General features: G+C 44.1%; 1 protein-coding gene across 4 annotated transcripts; it reads left to right on the plus strand.

Annotated features, from left to right (window-relative positions):
* The first annotated feature begins 2,871 nt into the window (after window positions 1–2,871).
* Window positions 2,872–20,961, plus strand: DDO (D-aspartate oxidase). Of its 4 annotated transcripts, none has more exons than XM_060167508.1 (5): window positions 2,885–2,946; window positions 4,805–4,980; window positions 9,297–9,405; window positions 12,634–12,810; window positions 19,520–20,961. In XM_060167508.1, the coding sequence occupies exons 2-5, from the start codon at window positions 4,809–4,811 to the stop codon at window positions 20,085–20,087; spliced, it is 1,026 nt and encodes a 341-aa protein (XP_060023491.1). In that variant the 5' UTR covers window positions 2,885–2,946; window positions 4,805–4,808; the 3' UTR covers window positions 20,088–20,961. The 4 variants fall into 4 exon arrangements, with proteins under 4 accessions (XP_060023494.1, XP_060023491.1, XP_060023492.1 ...); XM_060167509.1 differs by lacking the exon at window positions 2,885–2,946 and adding an exon at window positions 3,795–3,879; XM_060167511.1 differs by lacking the exon at window positions 4,805–4,980 and having other exon boundaries at window positions 2,872–2,946.
* Window positions 20,962–22,864: the final 1,903 nt, after the last annotated feature.

The raw sequence follows: 22,864 nt of genomic DNA on the forward strand, positions 1-22,864 counted from the left end.
TGTTCTTTCATGATTTTGTGTGTATATATATATATATATATATATATATACACACACACACAAAAGAGGGCTTAAACCTGTATAACTTCAGATCCCATAAAAGCTGAATCTGTCCTCCTCCCCCCACCCCCTGAATCTCTGTTAATAGCTATGTTGTTAGGTATAAGTTCATATTAAAAATATACTCTCTGAACATATTCAATTGAACAGTCAGTTCTGGGGCTGACCTGTCCCCTTTTGATCACTCCTATCAAATACTTACCACATACTCAATACAAAGGGTTCATTCTGTAAAATGGCATTATGCGAAGGGGGTACATAAATTCTTGTGGTGGTGAAGAGGAATATTTTCTTATTTAAGATTGTGAATTCTGACTGTGGAAACCAGTCTGTGGTATCTCCCCCCAACAGAGTGTCTGGGAGTTGTGGGTGTTCATGTCTTATCTGAATTTGCCAAGAGTCAGTAGTGGCTGCTCATTTTATCTCTGAAGCCCACACTGTACCAGTATATACTGACAGCTTCTTGTTCCCTAAGTAACTTCATCTTCTTCCTTCATTCCCTGCCTCTCCCTGTGCTCACCTATCCCATCAGGGACCAAACGTTAGAGATTTTCTTGGATGTACAGGTAAGTCTTTTTCTTTTTTTAAATATTTATGTATTTATTTGGCTGTGTAGGGTCTTAGTTGTGGCATGTGGGATCTATGGTTGAGGTGTGCGGGCTCCAGAGCATGCAGGCTCAGTAGTTGTGGTGCGTGGGCTTAGTTGCCCCGTGGCATGTGGGATCTTAGTTCCCTGACCAGGGATCAAACCTGCGTCCCCTGCATTGGAAGGTGGATTCTTAACGACTGGACCACCAGGGAAGTCCCTGTACAGGTAAATCTTAAAAGTCTTATTTTATAAGGAAGAAAGTGTTCAATTATAGACTCTGCTCTACTTTTGTGTCCCAAGTCGGAGCTAAGCCAATGTATCACAGACTCGAATCTCCCTGAACTCACCCCTCCCATGCTTCCCTGCCCCAACCTGCAGCCGTACACTGCTGAATCCCTGGTCCCATGAGCCTTGCTTCCTCAATAACCTCTGAAGAGGCTATTCAAGTTCCATTGGCTTGAGGCCCTTGATGTACTGGCAAACTAACACACCAGCCAGGCTAACATGTCTCGAGCCATTGACGCCCATGGAGAGCAGAGCAGGAGGGGCTGGTGGGCAGGGAGGACCCCAACACACTGCACAGGTGAGGCTCTGGGGACCTCCAGAGCCCAAAGTAAAAAGTTCCTGAAAAATTGTTGGAGAGGAGTGTGAAGCTGAGCTTGCCTGCAGTCTCAGGGAGATCACATCAACTCCTGGACTTCAGCACCTTGGCAACCACAAGTCTGTTCTCTATGTCTGTGAGTCTATTTCTGTTTCTTAGATAAGTTCATTTGTGTCACATTTTAGGTTCCATATATAAGTGGTATCATATGGTATTTGTCTTTCTCTTTCTGACTTACTTCGCTTAGTATGATAATCTCTAGGACCATCCATGTTGCTACAAATGGTGCTATTTCATTCTTTTTTATGGCTGAGTAATATTCCATCGTGTATATATACCACATCTTTATCCATTCATCTGTCGATGGGCATTTAGTTTGCTTCCATGACCTGGCTATTGTAAATAGTGCTGCTATGAACATGGGGGTGCATGCATCTTTTCAAATTATAGTTTTTTCTGGGTATATGCCCAGGAGTGGGATTGCTGAATCATATGGTAATTCTATTTTTAGTTTTCTGAGGAACCTCCATACCGTTCTCCATAGTGGCTGTACCAGTTTACATTCCCACCAACAGTGTAAAAGGGTTCTTCTTTTTCCACACCCTCTCCAGCATTTGTTATTTGTAGAAGGAATTCTACACATCTTCATTCAGCAGGTGCTCACAAAATTAGTTCATTTCCAATTTTCAAATGGGGAAACTGAAACTCAGAAGCAAGGTGACTTGTTCAAAGTAAAACAGACAGGTCTCCTGACACCAAAGTACGTGCTTTAGTTAAGACTTTGAGCCTTGGAATCTAACACTCAGATGAAGCTTTGCCACTTAAGAGACTTTGGGCCTGTCCTTAGTCTTTTGGAGCCTCAATTTGCTCATCTATAGAGTGGGAATAATAATAACAGTACCTACCTCATAGGGTGATTGTGTTACATGGTATCATGAATGTGTCTGGCACAGGGTTCATGTTAAATACATATTAGTTACAATATTATTATCATTATTCTGATACTTCAAACTGCTTCCCTATAAACAGACTCACTGACTGTAAAGTGTCTACCACACAGTGGACACTCAGCAAATATTTGAATATGTGGGCTAAAGAATCATTTGATTCTTATCCTAGATTAATTCCTGAATCATTTTTTCCAGCTGCAATCAGGTCATCATCTTAGTGATCAACAACATTATTCTGCCCTCACCCAACCCCACTCCCACCCCCATCAGCTGACTCAGCAGAGCCAGGCACCAGGAGAGGGCCGCTAACTCGGGGCAGCCAAATGAGGAAAACGCGTCTGCTTCTGGATGGAACGTGCTGGAAGTTGGACAGGTTCACCCCTTATTTACCACGCTTACAAATCAGTTGGAGAAATCCCAGATTTGTGGCAAGACAGAGGGTTTGTAAACCAGGAAGAGAAGCGAGGGCTGCCAAGCACGGACCGGCTTCCAGGGGATCAGCAGAGCTGCAGCTCCACGGACGAGATGAGGTCAGTCACTCCTTTCTCCAGGGTAATAAGTGACAGAGACAGAGGCGTGTGGGCCAATGGAGATTAAGATTAGAGGGAATGTCCTTAATAAATCCGCCAATGGGAAGCAGTTTTGCTTCTTCTGTCTCTTAGGGCACTAGACCAACCACTCACTGGGAAAACAAGTTTTGGTGCCAGAGCCTTCGGTGGGTTCCAAGGCTGCCTTTTCAGAGACAGGTACTTGAATGCTCCTGCTTTCCGCTCAGGGGTGGTTCTGGACCTACTCCACGAGTTTGGGGGTGTGTCTAAGGGGGATCAGGTGACAGAGATTCACAGGTCACTGGACCAGAATGTACCCCCTTTGCTGGGTCACTTTTCTCTTCCCTGGTATCTGGATATTCTCAGCCACAGGTTACTTTCCCTTTCAACTTAATTTATTCAAGCTATTTTGAGAAGGTTGCTGGGAAGGGGAGGCCTTGTGAAATAGGAAAGCCGGTAAGGGGATAGGTGTCTGCTTTCTACCTCTAGGGGCCACGCACAGGACTACGCTCCTCAAGCTTGCCCCCCATCCACTGGTCTGCTCCTTGCCCTGGACCCTTCCCTTCTCTTCCCTCTGCCCTGGCAATCCTGTTCCTTCTCAGCTAGCCAGCCCACTGGGGAGCAGTCAGGTAAAATTATGGCTGAGGAAACTGTATACTGCTTGAGAAATGGAAATAACACACACTAAACCACTTTGGAAGACTTTACAATATCTCAGTGCCAGAGACCTTCAGAGATGGAAGTGAGCGCTGACTGCCTTTGCTGTACTCACAGTGGAGCGAACCACGCCACTCCCTCCTGAGAAAAGATGAATTTTACGTGCAGGTGGCCGTGTTTTATACCACATGACCTGATGCCCTGGCTATTGCTGACTGGACAAGGAAGGGCACCTGTGCCAAGGGCAGATTTGTAGGCTCTGTCAGCCCAACAAGCTGGGCTGGGGCTAGAGCTTTGTGTAATAGGGCTGGTGACGACCAGTTGGACTAATTGCATTTTCTCTCTCTGGTGTTTCCACCCGAGACCTATTAGGGGAAGTTAGCTGGAACCAGAAGTGGAAAGATAAGCAGGGAAGCTTGGGGGGACACGGGAGCTGACGGTGGAGAGGGCTCAATGGACTCCTGGTGCTCAGAGGTGAGGCGGTGGGAGAGTGTTGAACCCTCATCAACCCTCTGGTTTCCACCCTGGGTGCCGGTCTCAGGATGCCCAGCCCAGACCCCTGGATGTCTGTCTCCTGCATTTCCATATGGACTCTCAGAAGAAGCCCCCTTTACAAGACAACCTCAGTGCATCTCTGTTATTTACCACCCGCAGGATCTAATAAAGAATTCACCTGGCCTGGTTTACAGATGAGGGAGTGGAGGCGAGGAGACCATGGCTAGCTCCCCAGGTTACGGAATCAGAACTTGAGTCCACGAAGGAATCCAGGCTCCTTACCTGGAAAGCCTGCTCTCAGAGGATGGGGTTTCAGGACAGAGGTTTTTGTGGGAGGAGTGGGTTTCCAGTTAGAGTGAAGAGCAGGAGAGATGCTGAGTTCCACTGTTCGGACTTTGTGTCACATTGTTATAATTAAAGAGCAGTTTGTAAACAGTAACAGCTGAGTTCTAAATTGCCCCAGGGTCTGGATCGTGCCCTCTCCATGGCTGCTCCTCAGGAGGTTTCTGGGAGCAGATGCAGCAGCTCTGCTGCTCTTGTCCACCTCGCTTATTTCACCAACCTTCCCTAGGCGGTGTCCACAGGGAAAAGGGTTTAGGAATGAAATGAGTAAAAATCCACCCCCAAGGGCAGACTTACTCAGCTGTCCTTTGTTCTAAAGGCAACTTAGTCCCAGGTTTGGAACTAATGTCTAAACTCCATGGAGACCTTGTTGTCCGTACCCTGACATTTAATGGAAAGAGGGCTTACAGGGAGCTCTCTTTAACCCATGAGAAATGCCGGCAAGAAAGGTCGTATTTGGAGAGGCTGTGGACCTAAGGAAAGAACCTTCAGGGCCAAGCTTTGTACTGGACGGAATAACTCTTGAAACAAGGTTTGCAGCTCACACTGTGCCTCCTCACAGGCCCATGGGTACAGTACGGATTGCAACTGTGGGAGCTGGTGTGATGGGACTCTCCACTGCTGTGTGCATTTCCAAACTAGTCCCGCGATGCTCCATCACAGTCATTTCAGAGCAGTTCACTCCCGAGACCACGAGTGATGTGGCAGCTGGAATGCTTATTCCTCCTGTTTATCCAGGTGAGAAAGAGATTTCTGCTCCTCTGTCAGATATGATGGACGTTAGATAGAATGACGTTGGTGGAATTCTGTTGACGAAGACAGCTGGAGGTTCACGTAAGTGTAATGTGCACTTTTGACATCTTGTTGGTTCATCTGTTAGGAAAGGCTCAGTTATGCAGCAAGACAGAAAGAACCTTCAAATCTTAGCAGCTTAAAAAGCAAAGGTTTATTTCTTGCTCATGCTGTATATTGATTGAGCATCAGCAAGGGTTCTGTTCATCACTCAGGGGTCTAAGCTGATGAAGCAGCCAGAGCCTTGAATGTGGTCAGTACCTGTAGCTGGGGATTGAGAGCCCTGAGGGGTCTTGCCTTAGCAATTAAAGGTTCATGGTCAGGAAGCAACATTCATCACTTCTGGTGACAGCTTATTGGCTAGTGCTAGTCACATGCTCCCACCCTTCAGAAGGAAGCCAGGAAGTGCAATTCTATAAGGCTCCCAGAAGGTAGACAGCCAGAGTATTTGGTAAACAGCACCAATGGCTACCACAGTTGGTAACTGGTAACTCAAAGTCTTTCTACTGATACCAGTAGTGACCATCAAGTCAGAAAATACTTGTAATGGGACTAACATTATCCTCACTTCTAAGCCAGTTTAAAAACAATCAGTCAATATGTATTCAGGACTAAAAATGCATTGATTTTTTTAAAAAATTAATTAATTCGTTTATTTATTTATTTTTGGCTGCGTTGGGTCTTCGTTGCTGTGCGTGGGCTTTCTCTAGTTGCCACCAGCGGGGGCTACTCTTCGTTGCATTGTGCAGGCTTCTCATTGCGGTGGCTTCTCTTGTTGCGGAGCACGGGCTCCAGGTGCCCAGGCTTCGGTAATTGTAGCACGTGGGCTCAGTAGTTGTGGGTCGAGGGTTCTAGAGTGCAGTCTCAGTAGTTGTGGTGCACGGGCTTAGTTGCTCCGTGGCATGTGGGATCTTCCCAGACCAGGGCTTGAACCTGTGTCCCCTGCATTGGCAGGCGGATTCTTAACCACTGCACCACCAGGGAAATCCCAATGCATTGATTTTTAAAAACACTTTCATGCGTCCTTTCCATTCTGTATTCGTCATACGAAATGGGAAGAGGAGGAAATAGCATTAAATAGGAAACAAAATCACTTTGCAGCTAATGAAGTTTATACTCAGTGTCTTCACTTCCTCATTTCCACTCTCCTTTCTCCCCTTTAATTTTAGTTTTTATTTTTGTATCAAAATTATACATGGACATAGTTTAAGCAGTCAAATGATTATGTTATTACAAAAAAACAGCAATCTGGACTTTGAAAATTGCCCTGCGTATTTAATCTGGAAACTCATGTCTCCAGTTCAAGATACAATCTCTGAGTTACCCAACTGCCGATTCCTCCCTCCTGCCATCTCTGCCTTTCTGTCCAGAATTGCTGTTTTGCTGGGCTTCCTGGACGAGTCCTCCCATTGGCTCAATTTTTTCCCCTTCCTATTTCTATCTTTTTCTCTTTCTATTTTACTTTCTGGGAGATTTTCTCAATTTTTTCTTTTTGCCTTGCTGTTGGATTTATTATTTCTACTGTAGCATTTTTAATATTCCAAAGATCATTTTTATTCTCTGAATTTCCCTTTGTTATACTATTTGTGTTCTGTGGTTGCAATGTCTTATCTTTCTGAAGACACTAGTAATAGTTTTAAAAGTTTTTCCTCCCTGCATAGCTTCTGTTGTCTCCAAGTTGTGTTTTTTTATTTGATGTGCTCATTTTTCATGTTACAGGTTTTCCTTGGCCATGTGGTCTGGCCATCTTTACCTGTCTGTTGACCTTTAAGAACAGGATCTTAAACAGCTGATGGGAGTTTCTGGGTCCTTGCGTAGGGCTCGTTGCCTTGAGGCTCACTGGAGTGAGATGGGAGTGCTGTTTGGTTGGAGAACCTCTGATGTCATTATATTTAAGTCTTTCTGCTTGGACAAGTCATGTTTCCCAGAGAAGAGGCTTCCAGTCCCCTGGCTGGGGTGGGTGAAGGCCTGGCTGGCAGCATTCTAGAAGGAGGGGGAGAAGAGGTCTGAGGTCTTAGCATGTGGTTTGCACATGTTTCCTTAACGCTCTTGTTTTCACTAGGGTATTCCTGCCTTTGCCTGCACTTGGTGTTTTCCTAGTCCAGAGACACCCCCTGCTTCACCTAACAGAGGATAAACCCATTTTCTGCGAGAGTGGGAAGGGCAGTCACCTCACTATTGCAGTCCAGGAAATTGGCTTTGTCAGCACCCGTGATGCTAGTGTACCTCTTGGGAGCTGCCTTGCAGGAAACAAGCACAGGAGCCTGGTGTGTTTGCAGAATGCTAGTTCACACTGGACACCTTTCTTGTGACCAGAGTCCTTGTGTCCATCTCCCAGGCATCCCCTTGTATGCATCAGGCCCAGGTGAATGGTGAGAAGGCTGCCTGATAGTCATGGAATCATCTTCAAATAAGGAGGCTCACCTGAGAGTTCATTCAGGCCACTGAGGCCCAGCTCATCCTTTGGCTGGGTGATGGGGGCTCCTGGATCAGGGTCTTTCTCTCTGGTGCTGCTAGATAGACTTTGGTTTTCTCTCTGGGCTTCTTTCAGACCAGCCCCAGTGATGAAAATCTTCTGTGCCCATAAATGTCAATACCATATGGGGACTATACTGTCCCATAGGTTTGTTGTGAGGATTAAATGAGTTAATACATGTAAAGCACTTAGAACAGTGCCTGGACATAGTAAGTGCTATGTCAGCACTTGCTATTGTTATTACCGCTACTCTGGCTACAGTGTTCTTTTACCAACACTTGAACATGAATTAGGTCCCAGGCTTGCTTTACCCACTGTTGAACTGGAGTTGTCTATTCTTTTGAGGTGGCTTTTGCAGTGTGTGAATAGGAGTCACTATTTTGTTTTTTAAGGTTTGGAGTGGGAACGAGGGTGTGCATTTCAATACAGCCTCGTACACTGTCTTAGATTGTTGGGGTATAATCCATATGAGGTCTAATTTAGTTCTTTGCCGTTTATTATTTATTTCCTCCTTATTTGTAAACCAGTAGACCCAGTCTGCAATTTGGGGAGTGTTGAGTTCACACGGGCATATGTTTAAAGACAACAGCACAGATCCACTACTAAAGAAATATTTACTAGCTCCTGAGCAAGTGAATTGCTTTAAAACCTGCTACTGAAATGCCCTCATTCACCTGGAAGCAGGATGCCTCCAGGGGCTTTTCGTCTCTACCGTGAGCTCTAGGGACATCTCTCCAAGCAAAGCTGACCCAGTATCCTCTCTGCTCAGTTCCCCCATCTCCTCTGTGTCTCCCCCTATAGCAGCCCCTCAGGATTACTGTTCCCCAGTCCCTGGCCTGACCCTGGACTCTTTCTCATGACCGTCCCACAGGGATCAGACCGTCCCACAGGGATCATACTTCATCCACAGTTGGATTTGTCAGTGCTTCTGTGTCATGCTTGCTCTCTGTGCCTACACTGGACACTATTATTTTGGGGCTTGAACCCTGACCCGTATTTTCTCCCTGGCAGGCCTGGAACCCTTCCAGAGCTATGTCCAGATCCAATCTCCTGTACACAGGCAGGGATGCCTGGGGGATAGGGGGCACTGTTCCACAGGACTCTGACAGAGAGGTGTGGTCCCTGCACACCCCTGGCGACCCCAGGAATGCTACTCCAAGCTGGTCTATGATTCCATGGAATGGAGGGGAATGGAGGTAATGGCAGCCTTGGATGGGGCTGTAGGGAGCTCAGTTCCACAATGCAGGCCTTCTTTCCTTGTATCAGAAGGGTGAGCAACCTTGACTTCCCACTGACGTTCAGTCTGTTCTTCGACCTGGTTGATCTGGGCCCCACAGATCTCCCCTTATCTCCTGCCATGTTTTCAGCCCTCAGGAAAGAGGCCCTGGGTTTTTTCTCCTATCTTCTCGACTGTGTGGCCAGCTGGATGCCTCAGCCAGATTGGCTAACTTGGCTCAGATTGGTTATGGACCTTTCAAGGACCTCTGAAATATGCCTAGTGCCAAAGGCCAATACACCCTTTCCAGCTGGCCCATATGTTAGATTTTTCCTTCATCGGTTGATTTCCCCTCTGTTGATTAATAATTATATGAACCGACCCTGACAGCAAGTGTCAACATTCAAAACTCTGGTGGCTGACTGATCCTCCGCCACAATGCGGTACTTTATCTAAATGTTCCTCCCTGCCTCTTTAGTTTTTCCCAGTTCGTAGGAAGGAGCTTCTCTGAAGATAGTCATTGTCATTATTTTCCTTTCTGTTCTGCTTTGCTTTTCTCCACCATCACAGACACACCCATTCACAAGCAGAAGCAGTGGTTTAAAGAGACTTTTGATCACCTGTTTGCAATTGCCAATTCTGCAGAAGCTGAAGATGCTGGTGTTCTCCTGGTGTCTGGGTAAGAGAGGAAATCTGAAGTTATTTTAGAATTTAGAGTGATCTTAACAGACTTTAGAGTTCAACAGAAAATATCACTGAGTACCTGCTATGAGCAGAGTGCTGAACTAGATGTAGGAGGATTTAGAAGAACATTTTAGGCTTTACTCCAAAGAACTCAAGAAAGACAAGTTATAGCATTAGACTTTTAAACAATAAACAACCGTTATAGTTTCTCATCACAAATGCTATTTTGAGTTTCCTCAGGGAATATGCAGTGATTTGCAAATATGGCTAAAAATATATATAGCAGGTAAACACTGAGTTTGGGTTATATGGGGCTGATGGGGGGGGGCTGATGGAAAGCAAACAGGTGTGATTGATATGGGAATGGGTGCAGAGGCCCAAGGCACAGGCACATCTTTCTTATTTGGTGTCCATGGAGAATGAAGTGTTCCAAAAAAGCAACTATTATAGGTCACTAAAGTTACCTTTTAAAGTGCCATTTGGGAAAAAATATTTCTGAAATGGTTAGCAAGCTTCATTTGATTTTTCACATCCAATTTCCGAAGAAATGCAAAATTAAATAAAAGAGTTTAGAATATTAAACATTTCTAACAGAAACTGGCACTTAAAATATGACAATACCTTTCTATATCTTCTCAAACAGAAATCACTAACCATACTGTCACTTTTAAGTTACGACATAACACATACATTGTCTGTGTTATTCTATGTGATAACACAACTATGCCCTACAGCCTTCTGAAGAACAGAGGGATGTCTGCCTTTTACTAAGTTCTCAAAACCACTGCATCTTTTGTGCTGTTTAAAAAAAAAATGTCCTGTCTCCTCTTTTGAGTTCAGGCTGTCTGCTGACATTTTCTGCTGGTGAACATACCTGCATCAGGCAGATTTCTACTCTCTTCCGCTTCTTGCTCTCCCTCACCATCACAAACACCAAACGCTATTGATATCACTAATTTCTCAAAGTCCCTACCCAAAGGAGCAGCTTTACTTCTCTACCTTCTGAAGATGGATTGAAACTGTAACTCTCTCCAGAGCCAGTTGATAAGCCACATAGAAACATCGTTGTCATTGATTTATGGTCACACTTTGTTTTTGTCCAAACCCAGCACGACCCAGTCTAATTCACAAACATCAGCTCTCAGTAATTTTTGGAAACAGTTGTGTCCAAAATTCAAATGTCCTTTCAAGAGCAAGACTTTGCCACTATTGAGGATATTAAAAGGAATGTACTTTAAGCCATTCTAAAACAGAGTTATTTGTTTTCCTCATATGAATGATTTTTATCCCACTTGCTTCCAAAAAGCATTTGAATCAGTCAAGTGAAGATAAGGGCACAAATGTCCTATGCACCTTGGCATAAGTATAAACTTTATTCATCTACTTATTCCTTCAAAACAATTTACTCAGCATTCACCAGTATCAGGTACTCTTCTAGGAATTAGGGAAATAGAAATGAGCAACTTAGTACATATTGCTTGGCATATAGTAGATGCTCAATAAATATGTGTTGAGTGACTTTTTAGGAAAGACAGACATGGTCCTGCCCTCATGTAGCTTATGTTCTGTAGGGAATGTCCTAAATCTAATGAGTTACATATGAGACATGAGTCACCAAGGGAAGAGTACAGGGTGCTATGGAAGCATTTATCTGGAGAATAAACTTGTTCTGGTAAGTTATGAGAAGCCACTCAGAAAAAAAGTGATGTTTCAGTGGAGACCATCCACATGAGTGTAGGTTAGTCTGCTGACCCTGTAGAGGTGAAGGGGACAGAGATAGGGTCCAGGGCAGAGGAGGCAGCATTCAGATAGAAGCAATAGTACATGCATAGACCTGAATCTAGGGTGACTCTGGTGTGTTGGAGGGACTGAAAAACGCCTAGGATAATGGAAATCCATTGAGGGATTTACACAGTGAAGTAACTGATCATATTTGCATTTCAAAAACATTCTGTCTGCAGTGTGGAGAACAGATTTGTGGAAAGAGAGATGATGGTGGGATAGATTAGGTGTTGATAGTGGGCATAGAGAACAGATGGATTTGAGAAATGCTTATGAGGAGATTAGATGGGACTTGATAATTGATGGCATGTAGCGGGTGAGAGTGGAGAGAAGGTCAAGGATGATTCTCTGGTTTCTGGAGTTAGCACCTGGGTGGATGGGGAAAGGGGGAGGGAAAGAGCAGTGGGCATGGGGTAAATGTCTGAGACATGGGGGTAGACTTCTCCAGTAGAGAGTAGGCAACATGGGTCTGGATCTGGTTTTGGAGCTCAGGAGAGAGAAGAGGAGATAGAGTCTTCTGAGTGTTTGGCCTATAGTATGATGGTGAAGACAGGGAAGAGGACAATCTAGCCCAGGGAGAGTATGCAGCATGAGACAGCAAGAGGACCTGTTGTAGAGACCTGCAGCAAACAACATTTATACCTTCCACAGGAACCGTATAGAATGAATTACTTAGAGATATAAATTCCAGTACATTAATTACCATAGCATTAGCAACCATGTATAGCACTCAAATGACTTCCCTTGCTACTTTAGAGCAGCCATGCTTTGCAACATTTATTCCTATTGATGTAAAGAGCCCGATACTTATAAATCCAAACATGTGTCTAGCAGCTATTGATAGCAAAGTTATAAGCTTCTTGTTAACAACTAATATCTTTCTAGCCTCATCAGCCCCAGCCATGACTGAACGATAACAGGGCTTGTCCTGACAACTCCTGGCTTCTCTTATCAAGAATGTAACGTGATGATCTACAACTTAATTCATAATTCACAGCCCTGTCTCCTGCACCACCACCGTTGCTTCTTCTAACTTAGATATTTTGTTCAGAATTGAGGCCAACCGTTAAACTTTTGCTGGTTTACTTACACTTTATGTAAAGCATTATGCAAAACAGAAAAATCTTTCCTCAAAAATGCATCATCATAAGTAAATAAAGAAAATCTGGGCAAGAGCTTTTTAGAAAAAGAGAGTTAAATTCAATCTTTAAAAGGCACACAACTTTTTAAATGTCTTATTCCAATGCCGCACCCCCCACCCCCGCCATGAACATTTTAAATTTAGCTACTGAGTTATCTGAACCTGAGAGAATTGAAGAATAATTTCTTTCTCTGTATGGGTATAAGAAGTGTGTTTTAAAAATGCTTTAGAGAATGTAACATGGAGTTCACTAGAAATTTCATAGAACTTCAGGAAATTTTTCCACTTTATGTGTTTGAGTTGGCAGATATTTCGGAGCATTCCTACTGAGGAAGTGCCATTCTGGGCTGATGTGGTGCTGGGATTTCGAAAGATGACTGAGGATGAGCTGAAGAAATTCCCCCAACATGTGTTCGGTCAGGCTTTTACTACACTCAAATGTGAAGGCCCTGTCTACCTCCCGTGGTTGGAGAAAAGGTCAGTTGAAGTGGCTCTTTGCTGCTTTCTTTGTCTGTCACACCCATAAATAACTTCATAGCTTCTCTGTGGCTCCTCAGAGCTCTTGTGCACTGTGTCTTGCTGTTCATTAGTGGCTAGGGCTTTGTATAACATTCTGAAGACACTGTGCCACAAGGAGTGAGTCATACCCAAGTTAGTAACACGTCCATCTTCTGCTTCACTGTGCACCTTGATGCACGATTTGGTCCTTCTCTCCGCACCAGTAAGACCCCCTCGTTGAAACAGTATCTTACTTTGCTCATCCGTAAAGTGAGATGTTTGGAGAATATGCTTCCAGCTGTAAAATGATATGATTTACTCTAGTTCTTTCGAGAATCTTAGGCTTATTATAAGTTATTTTTGAATTTTTTTCTCATTAGTGAAAAAGAAAATAACCCCACTATTTTATTTTGTTATGAGCAAGAACTTTAAAAGTGAGGGCTTATCTAAATTAGGTAATTGCTTCCTTACCAAGTTCAGCCCCAAATTTCATGAACTTGCATTTTGGCTTGGTTTTCAGGACTTTCTGTTTCCAGTTGGTTAGGAAACACATCAAGGGTATTTTTATTTAAGACACATCAATAAATCTCTCTTTAGTTTCATCTTGAAATTGCAAGCATGTTGAAGGTTGTGAAACTTTGGCCCTTTCAATCCCCAAGTCTGTATATTTGGTAGATGAATAGGAACAATGCAAATTATTGGGTAAATGTTGGAAAAGTGACTTCAGGTAAGCAGTGGCAGCAATGGCTTGGTCCCAGATGTAGGAGATAGGATAATTAATTGGAATAATTAATTAATTCCCTAATTCTTTGTTGAACTTCTATGTATACCTAGCACTGTGCTAGAAGCTAGTCAAAAATGAAGGATAAAATATGATCAATTTTCTTAAGGAATTCATAGTCTATTTGGGGATGATGGTGTATATATGTGTGTGCACATTGATATACATGTTAATTAACAATTACAGTAACACATGTGATGAGGGTTAAATACAAATTTATGAAGGTGGATTGGGAGTGCAGAGGAAGGAACCTAAGTCTGTTAGGCACATGCTGGGAGCACCATGATATATTTTTGTAGCTTTATAAGTGCTCTTTTCACTTTTATCTCTTAGCAATTTATATGGGACTTTTTTCTTCTTAAAGTGCCAGTTTCATAAAACCTACACTTTTGTGCCTTGTCGCTGGCCCGTAAACCCCTGTTTGTATGCCAGATTTAAACCACTGTATATCAGCTGATAAATGAACATTTGAGCCATCGTGTGATGGAGTTACCCATCAGCCAACGTTCCAGTTTCAGGGCATCACCATCTTTTCTGTGTGGCAAGGTTATGTGGTGTTGCATTTTTGTCTTTATATTATAAAAATGCCTGGAAAAAGAACATTGGAATTGCTAATGCTATTGATGTGTAGTTGAGGTATCATATATCTTAATAAAATTCAGATAAGGGGAAATTATTAGGCAAGCCATAAGTGGCAGAGCTCTGTTGTAAATATATACATATTTATTTTGGGCCACCCTCAGCCAGTTTCACACGAGAACATATATTACCTGAACAATGTGTTCAAGTATCACCTTCTAGAAAACAGGCCCCTTATTTCCATAATAACCTTATTTTCGAGCCTAATCTCTAACTGTGGGATGAAGGCCTGGGAAAAGTCTTGATTTTCTCTCATTAGTTGGAAGCCTGCTGTCAGCGTTTTACTTTACTTGAAATAACCCTGAGCGAGTGGTACTTTGTGCTAGTGGGAGCCACCTCCCGGGTGCAACGCCATCGGGCCCGATGACCAGCCAGCTGGAGTCGTGCCTTGGAGCATGCTGCTTCCTGTCTGTTTTTAGGTGACAGAGTCAAGGAGAAGAGGTCTGAGGGGCTGCTTTTGTCCCCATAGAGTCCCGGGGAGGACTTTTTAGTCCATTTGTTTGATATACATGTCCACCATGACAGTGGGTGGGGACATGTGCGCCTCAGACAGACAGTATACACAGTATACACTTGCAGGGAAGCCACGAGGAGACCCTCGTCCTAGCTGTCCCACCCCCACCCCACCTCCTGCTTTGGTACCCCCCTAGGTCCCTGATACTTCGTGCTTCCTCTTAACCCCCAGTGAGGGGCCTGCACAGACAGTATGCAGGGGCCTCCTCTCTGTAAGATTGGTCAGCCCCCCTTCCCTCAGGCCCTGGCACCTGACCAGAAGGCCAATGTGGGGGAGGAAGAGGGTCACCCCTTCCCTTTACTTCTGAGGAAGGCTTTGTAGGGCTGGGACTCCTTTAAGCCCAAGGCAACCCTCTCAGAGCAAGGACTTCAGGCCAGGTGGGAGGCCAGGCAGCATGGTGGTGAGAGCGTGGGACCCCTGGGGCTCCCTCTGTAGGCTGCCACCCACTTTCCACCTCGGATGACCCAGCTGGGGAGCCATACAATCCCTGCTTGTTCCTCACACCCAGGGTCTGTTATGTTGCCTCCTACGCCCCTTCTACACAGTGTGAGTGTTCAGCCTGCAGCGTTCTGACTCAAAAACAGGCATTTTCCTTAGCAAGCCGCATAACAATGCCTTCAATTTAAGCTCTATCCTTCTGAAATAATATTAATTTCCAGGAAAGAAAAAAAAAGTTTATAACCACAAAGTAGATCGTTAGCATTTTTCAAAGAACAGAAGGAATCATCCGCTTCTCAAAAAAAAAAAAAAAATCCAATAATACCCAGAACAAACAAATAAACAAAACCCCCTGAGGGTTAATCAGCCATGCAGATCATGTTTTATATCTTTGGCCAGTGGAGTTATATTCTGCTGCTTTGTACTTGCCCTTCCAGGAAATAAATCACAGAGGCAATAAGTCAACTGAGCCTGTCTCTTCACCAGGCATCCTATCTAAATAAATCATCCCGGCTGGAGCAGGATGGTCCTGCCTTGGGAGACATTCAGAAAGCGGCGTGCCCCATTTCGGTGCTGGGGGCCCTGTAACGTTGGTGCGTTGCCTTCTTTCCAGCAGGCCACGCCTTATTCTGTGGCCCTGATAAGGGCCCTGCACTGAGCACAGCACTAACCACACTGAGCTTCTCTCCCTGCACTTTCCTTCCCACTCATCTAATGAGTCCTCTCTGTTACTTTCCCTGCAGGGTCCCAGACTCTTGTCTCCTATAGCTTCTGTTCTCCTACTTGGCCTGACTCACAGCAGTGCCTATGCCACTCCCTCGACAGTTGGACAGAAATATGGATTGTACATCAGGCATGTGACAGGTCATCCCTGCCTAACAAATGTCCAACTTGCAAAGGTCCCTTCCCGTGCACAGTAGACCCCTGTTCCCCCATGCCCAACACACCCCGTGCCCACCAGAGCACAGCCTTCCTTTTCCAGGCCCCTAGAGAGTTCCTCCTACTCCCAGCATTGGCCCCTGGCCCTTAACCAGAGGAGCCATGGGCAAAAGTTGGCCTTAGACACAGGTCTAATATGAACTCCCCACTTTCTTCCTGGTTACACAAGGATGAGGCAGGAGGGCACCAGCCAGGAAAGTGGAAAATGATGGTGTTTATTTTTTTTTTCAATTTATTTATTTTTGGCTGTGTTGGGTCTTTGTTGCTGCGCCTGGGCTTTCTCTAGTTGCGGCGAGTGGTGGCCACTTTTCGTTGTGGTGTGCGGACTTCTCATTGCGGTGGCTTCTCTTGCTGCAGAGCACGGGCTGTAGGCGCACAGTCTTCAGTAGTTGTGGCTCGCGGGCTCTAGAGCACAGGCTCAGTAGTTGTGATGCGTGGGCTTAGCTGCTCCGCAGCATGTGGGATCTTCCTGGACCAGGGCTCGAACCCATGTTCCCTGCATTGGCAGGCAGATTTTTAACCACTGCACCACCAGGGAAGTCCTATTTTTTCTGAGGATGGCAACAAGGTTAGTAGGGAATAAATGGAGGCTGGCTGTGGTGCAATGGCCTTGGGGGCTTCCACTGGGGCTCCAATTGCTGCCCTAAGGCAGTAGAAGAGGGGAACCCCACCTGCTGGACTGACTAAGGGTGCACGGCTGCTCCCCTCCGGACCACTCTGCCCATAGAAACCCCAGGCCTCATCCACACCTCCTCCCCAAAGGGAACAGAAGCTGCTCTGTGACTGAACAGGGCTTAGACCGATTAAAATAAGTTCGTGCAGTGGACAAGGCAGAGATGGATCTTCTGAGAAGTGGGAAATAGAATGCAGTTTATTTTATTAGAACATGCATTGCAGCAGAACGAGTGAGCAGTATGGTCATCAGATGAGGTTAAAATTATCAGGTTAAAATTATATGGTGAGAGAGACAGAGAGAGACAGAGAGAGAGAGAGAGATTTAGTTGCTTTGTAAACCTAAAATGCATTTTAAAAATTCTAACTATGATATTTTAAGTATAGCTACATTAAGTGTCACTAGGAATAAACAGTGGATTTTCCCCCTGAATCTCTATGCATAGCATTATTTGCCAACTGAGATTTTCAGTTAGTTTTCTTCTTTTTCTCCTTTTCTTCAGACAAATGGACTAAAAATTGTTAATTTTCTGATTGCTGTTAATAAAGTACCCTGCTTCAGGTTTGAAGCAAGGATGCCAATGTGGTGCCACTCTCTAGCTTTTAGGGTTCTCTAGAGAAACAGGACCAATAGAAAAAAATATATATATAAAGAGACTTAATATAAGGAATTGGTTTACACAGTTATGGAGGCTGACATGTCCTAGGATCTGCACGGTGAGTTGGCAAGCTGGAGACCTAGGAGAGCCAAGGCTGTAATTCCAGTCTGAAGGCTGGCAAACTTCAGACCCAGGAAGAGCGAATGTTTTAGTCTGAGTCTGAAGACAGGAAAAAGCTGATATCCCAGTTTGAAGGCAGTCTGGCAGGAGGAAGGTCAGCCTTTTTGTTCTGTTCAGGCCTTCAACCAGTTGGATGAGACCCACGTGAAGGAGGGCAATCTACTTTACTCAGTCTACCAATTTATGTGTTCATTGCATTCAAAAATACCCTCACAGAAACCCCAGAAGAATGTTTGGCTAAATATCTGGGTACCCCATGGCCCAGTCAAGCCAAAACATAGAGTTAATCATCATATACCCAAACTAGGATTTCATATTGTCTTCGGTATTGGCCAACACTCATGTCAAGTCCACTAGTTATTGGGCATTGAGCTGGGTCATAGGTGTAGTGAGAAGCATAAGACGTAGTCTCTCCCCTTGAGAAATTTATAATTTATTGATATTGGTCCCCTAGAATTTGTTGTGCTCACATCTTGTGAAGCACTGTCATGCCTATTATTTCACTTGAATTTGAACTTCACAGCCATCTCTGAAACAGGCAAGGGAGGTGTCATCCCCATAACACAGATGAGGAAACTGAGGGCTAGAGACAAGAGGTGAATTGGTCAAGACCTCAAAGCTAAGCTAATGTGAGGCAACTGAGACCTAAACCCATGCTTTCCAATTCTACATCACCTCTCATTTGGAACTTGCTTCATTCTGCCAAGTATTTACACTCTGTCTCCCAACTCCTTTGTCAATCCTGAGGAAGGGCACTTTGCCTCTAAGCAGTACCTTGCACACAGGCATTCAACCTGCACCCTGGTGTAGAGAGCCGCCAATAGTCTTTTTCTCATATTACGTCTCCTATATTCTACAAGTGACCTATGAATAAGATGATAGGACCTGGAGTTATTGTTTAATAGGTACATAGTTTCATTTTGCAAGGTGAAAAAGTTCTGGAGTTGGATGATGATGGTGGTTGCAAACAATGTGAATGTATTAAACTTAATGCCATTGAACTGTACACTTAAAAATGGTCAAAATGGTGAATTTTGTGTTATGCGTATTTTATTACTATTAAAAAATAAGATTACAGAACTTGGATAAACCATTTCTTTTCATTCTTGATGTACTTGGTCCAAAAAATCATTAGCAACCACAACTGTTATTTAGTCCATCAGCTGCAAATATTTTGTGTTCCTCTTATGCTAGCATCCTTGTGGTAGACATAAGGAGGAGTGCATGTGAGCCCTGTCCCAACCATCTGGTTAGGGAGAACAGAGTAGTACACCGGAACATGCAAGAGTTAATTAACAACATGAGACAGAAGTCCAAGGCAGTAAATTTTTTTTTTTTTTTTTTTTTTTTGCGGTACACGGGCCTCTCACTGTTGTGGCCTCTCCCGTTGCAGAGCACAGGCTCCGGACACGCAGGCTCGGCGGCCATGGCTCACGGGCCCAGCCGCTCCGCGGCACGTGGGATCCTCCCCGACCGGGGCACGAACCCGCGTCCCCTGCATCGGCAGGCGGACTCTCAACCACTGCGCCACCAGGGAAGCCCCCAAGGCAGTAAATTTAAGTGCTAAATAAATGGCATGAACAAAAAGTGCTTGGGGTTTTTAAAATACCAGGTTAACCTGGTATTTATTTAGCATCTAGAATGATTTAGGAACTCCATTAAACATAAAAAGGATGAAGCAGGTAGTTTGCTTTGAGTTTTTGAAATAGGTATTTATTTAGTTAGGTTCAACTTTAGGAATCCCTGGTTTCCAAGGATGTGAGGCAGTCAGCTAGAATTTGGCCTGCTTGGGCCCTGGAAGCTCTGGAGGTATTTGATCATTCGATGGTCTCCTCAGTTTTGTTTCTGAGTTCCTGTCCATCACTTCTGTAAGGGGTTGAGCAGGAAACTGCTATGGCTCACTTCATGGTCTCTCGTTCTCCCCAGGCTAAAAGGAAGTGGGGGTCTGATACTCACCCGAAGAATAGAAGACCTGTGGGAGCTTCACCCGTCCTTCGACATTGTGGTCAACTGTTCAGGCCTTGGAAGCAGGCAGCTTGCAGGAGACCCAAAGATTTTCCCAGTGAGGGGTCAAGTGCTCAAAGTGCAGGCTCCCTGGGTGAAGCATTTTATCCGAGATGGGAGTGGGCTGACATACATTTACCCAGGTATATCCAATGTAACCCTGGGTGGAACTAGGCAAAAAGGAGACTGGAATCTGTCCCCAGATGCAGAAATTAGCAAAGGGATTCTTTCCCGATGCTGTGCCCTCGAGCCCTCTCTCCATGGAGCCTGTGACATAAGGGAGAAGGTGGGCTTGAGGCCCACCAGGCCAGGTGTGCGGCTGGAGAAAGAGCTCTTAGCCCAGGGCAGCCGGAGGCTGCCTGTCGTCCATCACTACGGCCACGGTAGTGGGGGCATAGCCATGCACTGGGGCACTGCTCTGGAAGCCGCCAGGCTGGTGAGCGAGTGTGCCCAAGCCCTCAGGACCCCTGCTCCCAAATCAAAGCTGTAGGCATGAAGTGACAGCAAATGGCCCCAGAAACTATTAATCAAAATATAATTTAAGTACCAGAAGAGATTCAAATAATTTTTCCATTGAATGAAAGTTTAATTGGACATGGCTTTGCTTTCAAAATTAGAAATGATGCAATATGTATCAGTAGACTTAAGATTAGTACTAATCTAACTTAGTACTAGACTTAAGTCTAGTACAAATGACATAGGGCATAAAGCTCTATTTTTGTTAAAAAAAACTTGCTATAAAGTAAGATTTCTTTTAGATCTCGTGTCCAAGGATCTATGCCGATTCACATGGTTGCAGGGATTTTTTTGACTCATAAATCCAGAGGAGGAGATAATGTATGGAAAACACTTAACTCACTGTTGGTTGCAGAGCTGCCCATGACGCTTATAGGTTGCAGTCAAGTGAACACCATAAACCTTTAAAATTACACAGTGATATACAATTCAGGCTTATTCCATTTAGTGGAAGACAAAGCATGATTCCTGCTAGTGCTAGTGGCAACCTCTACTTCCTCTCAGCTGGTACTGATGGTAGAACATAGGGATGATGTTGCCTACAGATGTGGCATTAACTCAATTGCGGTCTGGGGTCAATCACCTGGGGGGTGTACTTTCCACTACCACAAATGATTGAGAGCTGGTTTGTTGGATGGTTGACTTTGCCTGAGCATTTTTGAAGATTGAATAGTATGTGCAGCCAAAGGGCTAATTTGCTAATTAAAATGGAACAATCACTCTGAATAAAATATAAACAAAGAGTTTTCTGCAAGTCGTTAAAAGGTACTGGGGAGGAGTGGAAATGTATCTCATGATAAAATGAGTTTGGGAATTGCTGAATTAATAAATCTAATCTGGATTCTTGACTTGGTCTTTAATCTGTTCATGTGTATTGTGAATTCTTAGGAGGGTTTTTGGCTGAGTGAATGGTAAAGGAGATGCTATTCATTGAGGTAAGGAAGCTTGGGAGAAATATATGTAATTATTTTTTTATGAGAATAGTCTGTTTTATTTGACATTTTCTAGGACTGGAGAATTTCTAAGTTTGAATATTTCTAATTTAAATATAGGCCTAAATAGTAGGCCTTAATAAGATGTAATGTGTATGGTGTTTATGTTATAGTTATCGGGACTTCCCTGGTGGTTCATTGGTTAAGACTCCACGCTTCCACTGCAGGGAGCACAGGTTCGATCCCTGGTTGGGGAACTAAGGTCCCCCATGCCTTGTGGTGTGGCCAAAAAAAAAAAAGTACAGCTATCGTTGAAAAGGTGAATGAAAATAGATACATGAGGGTCAAAAAAAAAGAAATATGTGTAATTTTAATTTTTGGAGGATATGGCTTATGTTTAGTGATGATAAGTTCTATTTTAGACATCCTGGGGGGAGATGTGGAACTGGCAAAGAGAATGGGAAAGAGAAAGCCCCCAGCACAGGTCCATTCTTGCTGTTTTGTTCGTTGAGCTTTTGCATATGATTTTTTTTTAACATCTTTATTGGAGTATAACTGCTTTACAATGGTGTGTTAGTTTCTGCTTTATAACAAAGTGAATCAGCTATACATATACATACATCCCCGTATCTCCTCCCTCTTGCGTCTCCCTCCCACTGTCCCTACTGCATATGATTTTGTTTGCAGAGAATGTTGTGCTGGGAGAGAGAAAGATGGAAAGAGCGGGCGTGCATGCCAGTGTACTAAAGGACCTTAATCATCCCTTGCAGTATTAAGGTTCCCAAGTTAAATCGCGTGGATTCTTTTCTATAGATTTCCACCAGGGGGTGGTGGTGTATCAAATTCAGATAAATTGGTACATTGGAAAATTTAGAAATGGTTAGAAATAAAAATTGGATACCAGGTGTGTGGAGTATGTGGGTGATTCTTTTGAGGTTTTGGAGTTTATATGCCCCAAATGCAATTGTTTTGAATTCTGTTTAAAGTATTTGAGAAATGTACAAGCTCAGATAGACTGAAAATACACACATCCATCCACACACTCACACATGCACTCACTACATATGACCAGTGAGAAATAATATGTTATGACAAATGGCATTTTGAAGAGGGGGAATACATTTTTTAATGGTTAAAAATGAAAATCTTCAGAATAGGTGTATTTCAGTCATTGTTACAGCAGTTTTAAGTGTACTCGGTTGTTCCTTATGCCCACAGTTTAGATCCTGCAGCATTTTCATTTCCTGTAGGTAGGTTCATACTCTATGACTATTGCCTATTTGCAATGGTCTAAGCAATTACTCTAGTTCAATTTAACTCTGCATTTTATACAAGACTGAAAGATTAGAGGTTTCTTGGGAAAGTGGTCATGGGGGCATGCCCTGATTTCATTTTTACTAATTGATAAATATTTGCTCCTTCTCTTAAAGGTTAATTCATTTCGATCAGTACCTGCCAACCTGGGTTGCACATTAAAGTCACCAGGGAAGTTTGAAAAACTAATCATTCCCAGCCCTGCTCTAGTAAATTAGCATTTGTTGGGGGTTGGGTGGGGCCCCGGCAACAGTATTTACTCATAACCCGCAGAGTTCTATCCAATAGCTGGGACTGAAGGTTATGAGCACTGTTTTACTCCTCTACTCACGGGGCTCTGCCACTTCTATAACCACTCGCCTCCCTTTCCTTCCTCACCATCTTGGGGCATTGAGCTAAGAGGAATGTTCTCACATATGCAGGTGTGTTGTTAGGCACTCCTGGGCAAGGTGGTAGGTAGGAATTAGCTGTCTCCCAAAGTGGCTCTCTAGAAATGCTGGGAACC

The sequence above is a fragment of the Lagenorhynchus albirostris genome, chromosome 12, assembly GCF_949774975.1.
Source record: "Lagenorhynchus albirostris chromosome 12, mLagAlb1.1, whole genome shotgun sequence".
NCBI lineage: Eukaryota > Metazoa > Chordata > Mammalia > Artiodactyla > Delphinidae > Lagenorhynchus > Lagenorhynchus albirostris.

Coding starts and splice junctions, on each gene's coding strand:
- DDO (XM_060167508.1), top strand. CDS start 4,809: ATGGGTACAGTACGGATTGCAACTGTGGGAGCTGGTGTGATGGGACTC. Junction 4,981..9,296: donor TATTCCTCCTGTTTATCCAG/GTGAGAAAGAGA, acceptor CCACCATCACAG/ACACACCCATTCACAAGCAG. Junction 12,811..19,519: donor CTCCCGTGGTTGGAGAAAAG/GTCAGTTGAAGT, acceptor CGTTCTCCCCAG/GCTAAAAGGAAGTGGGGGTC.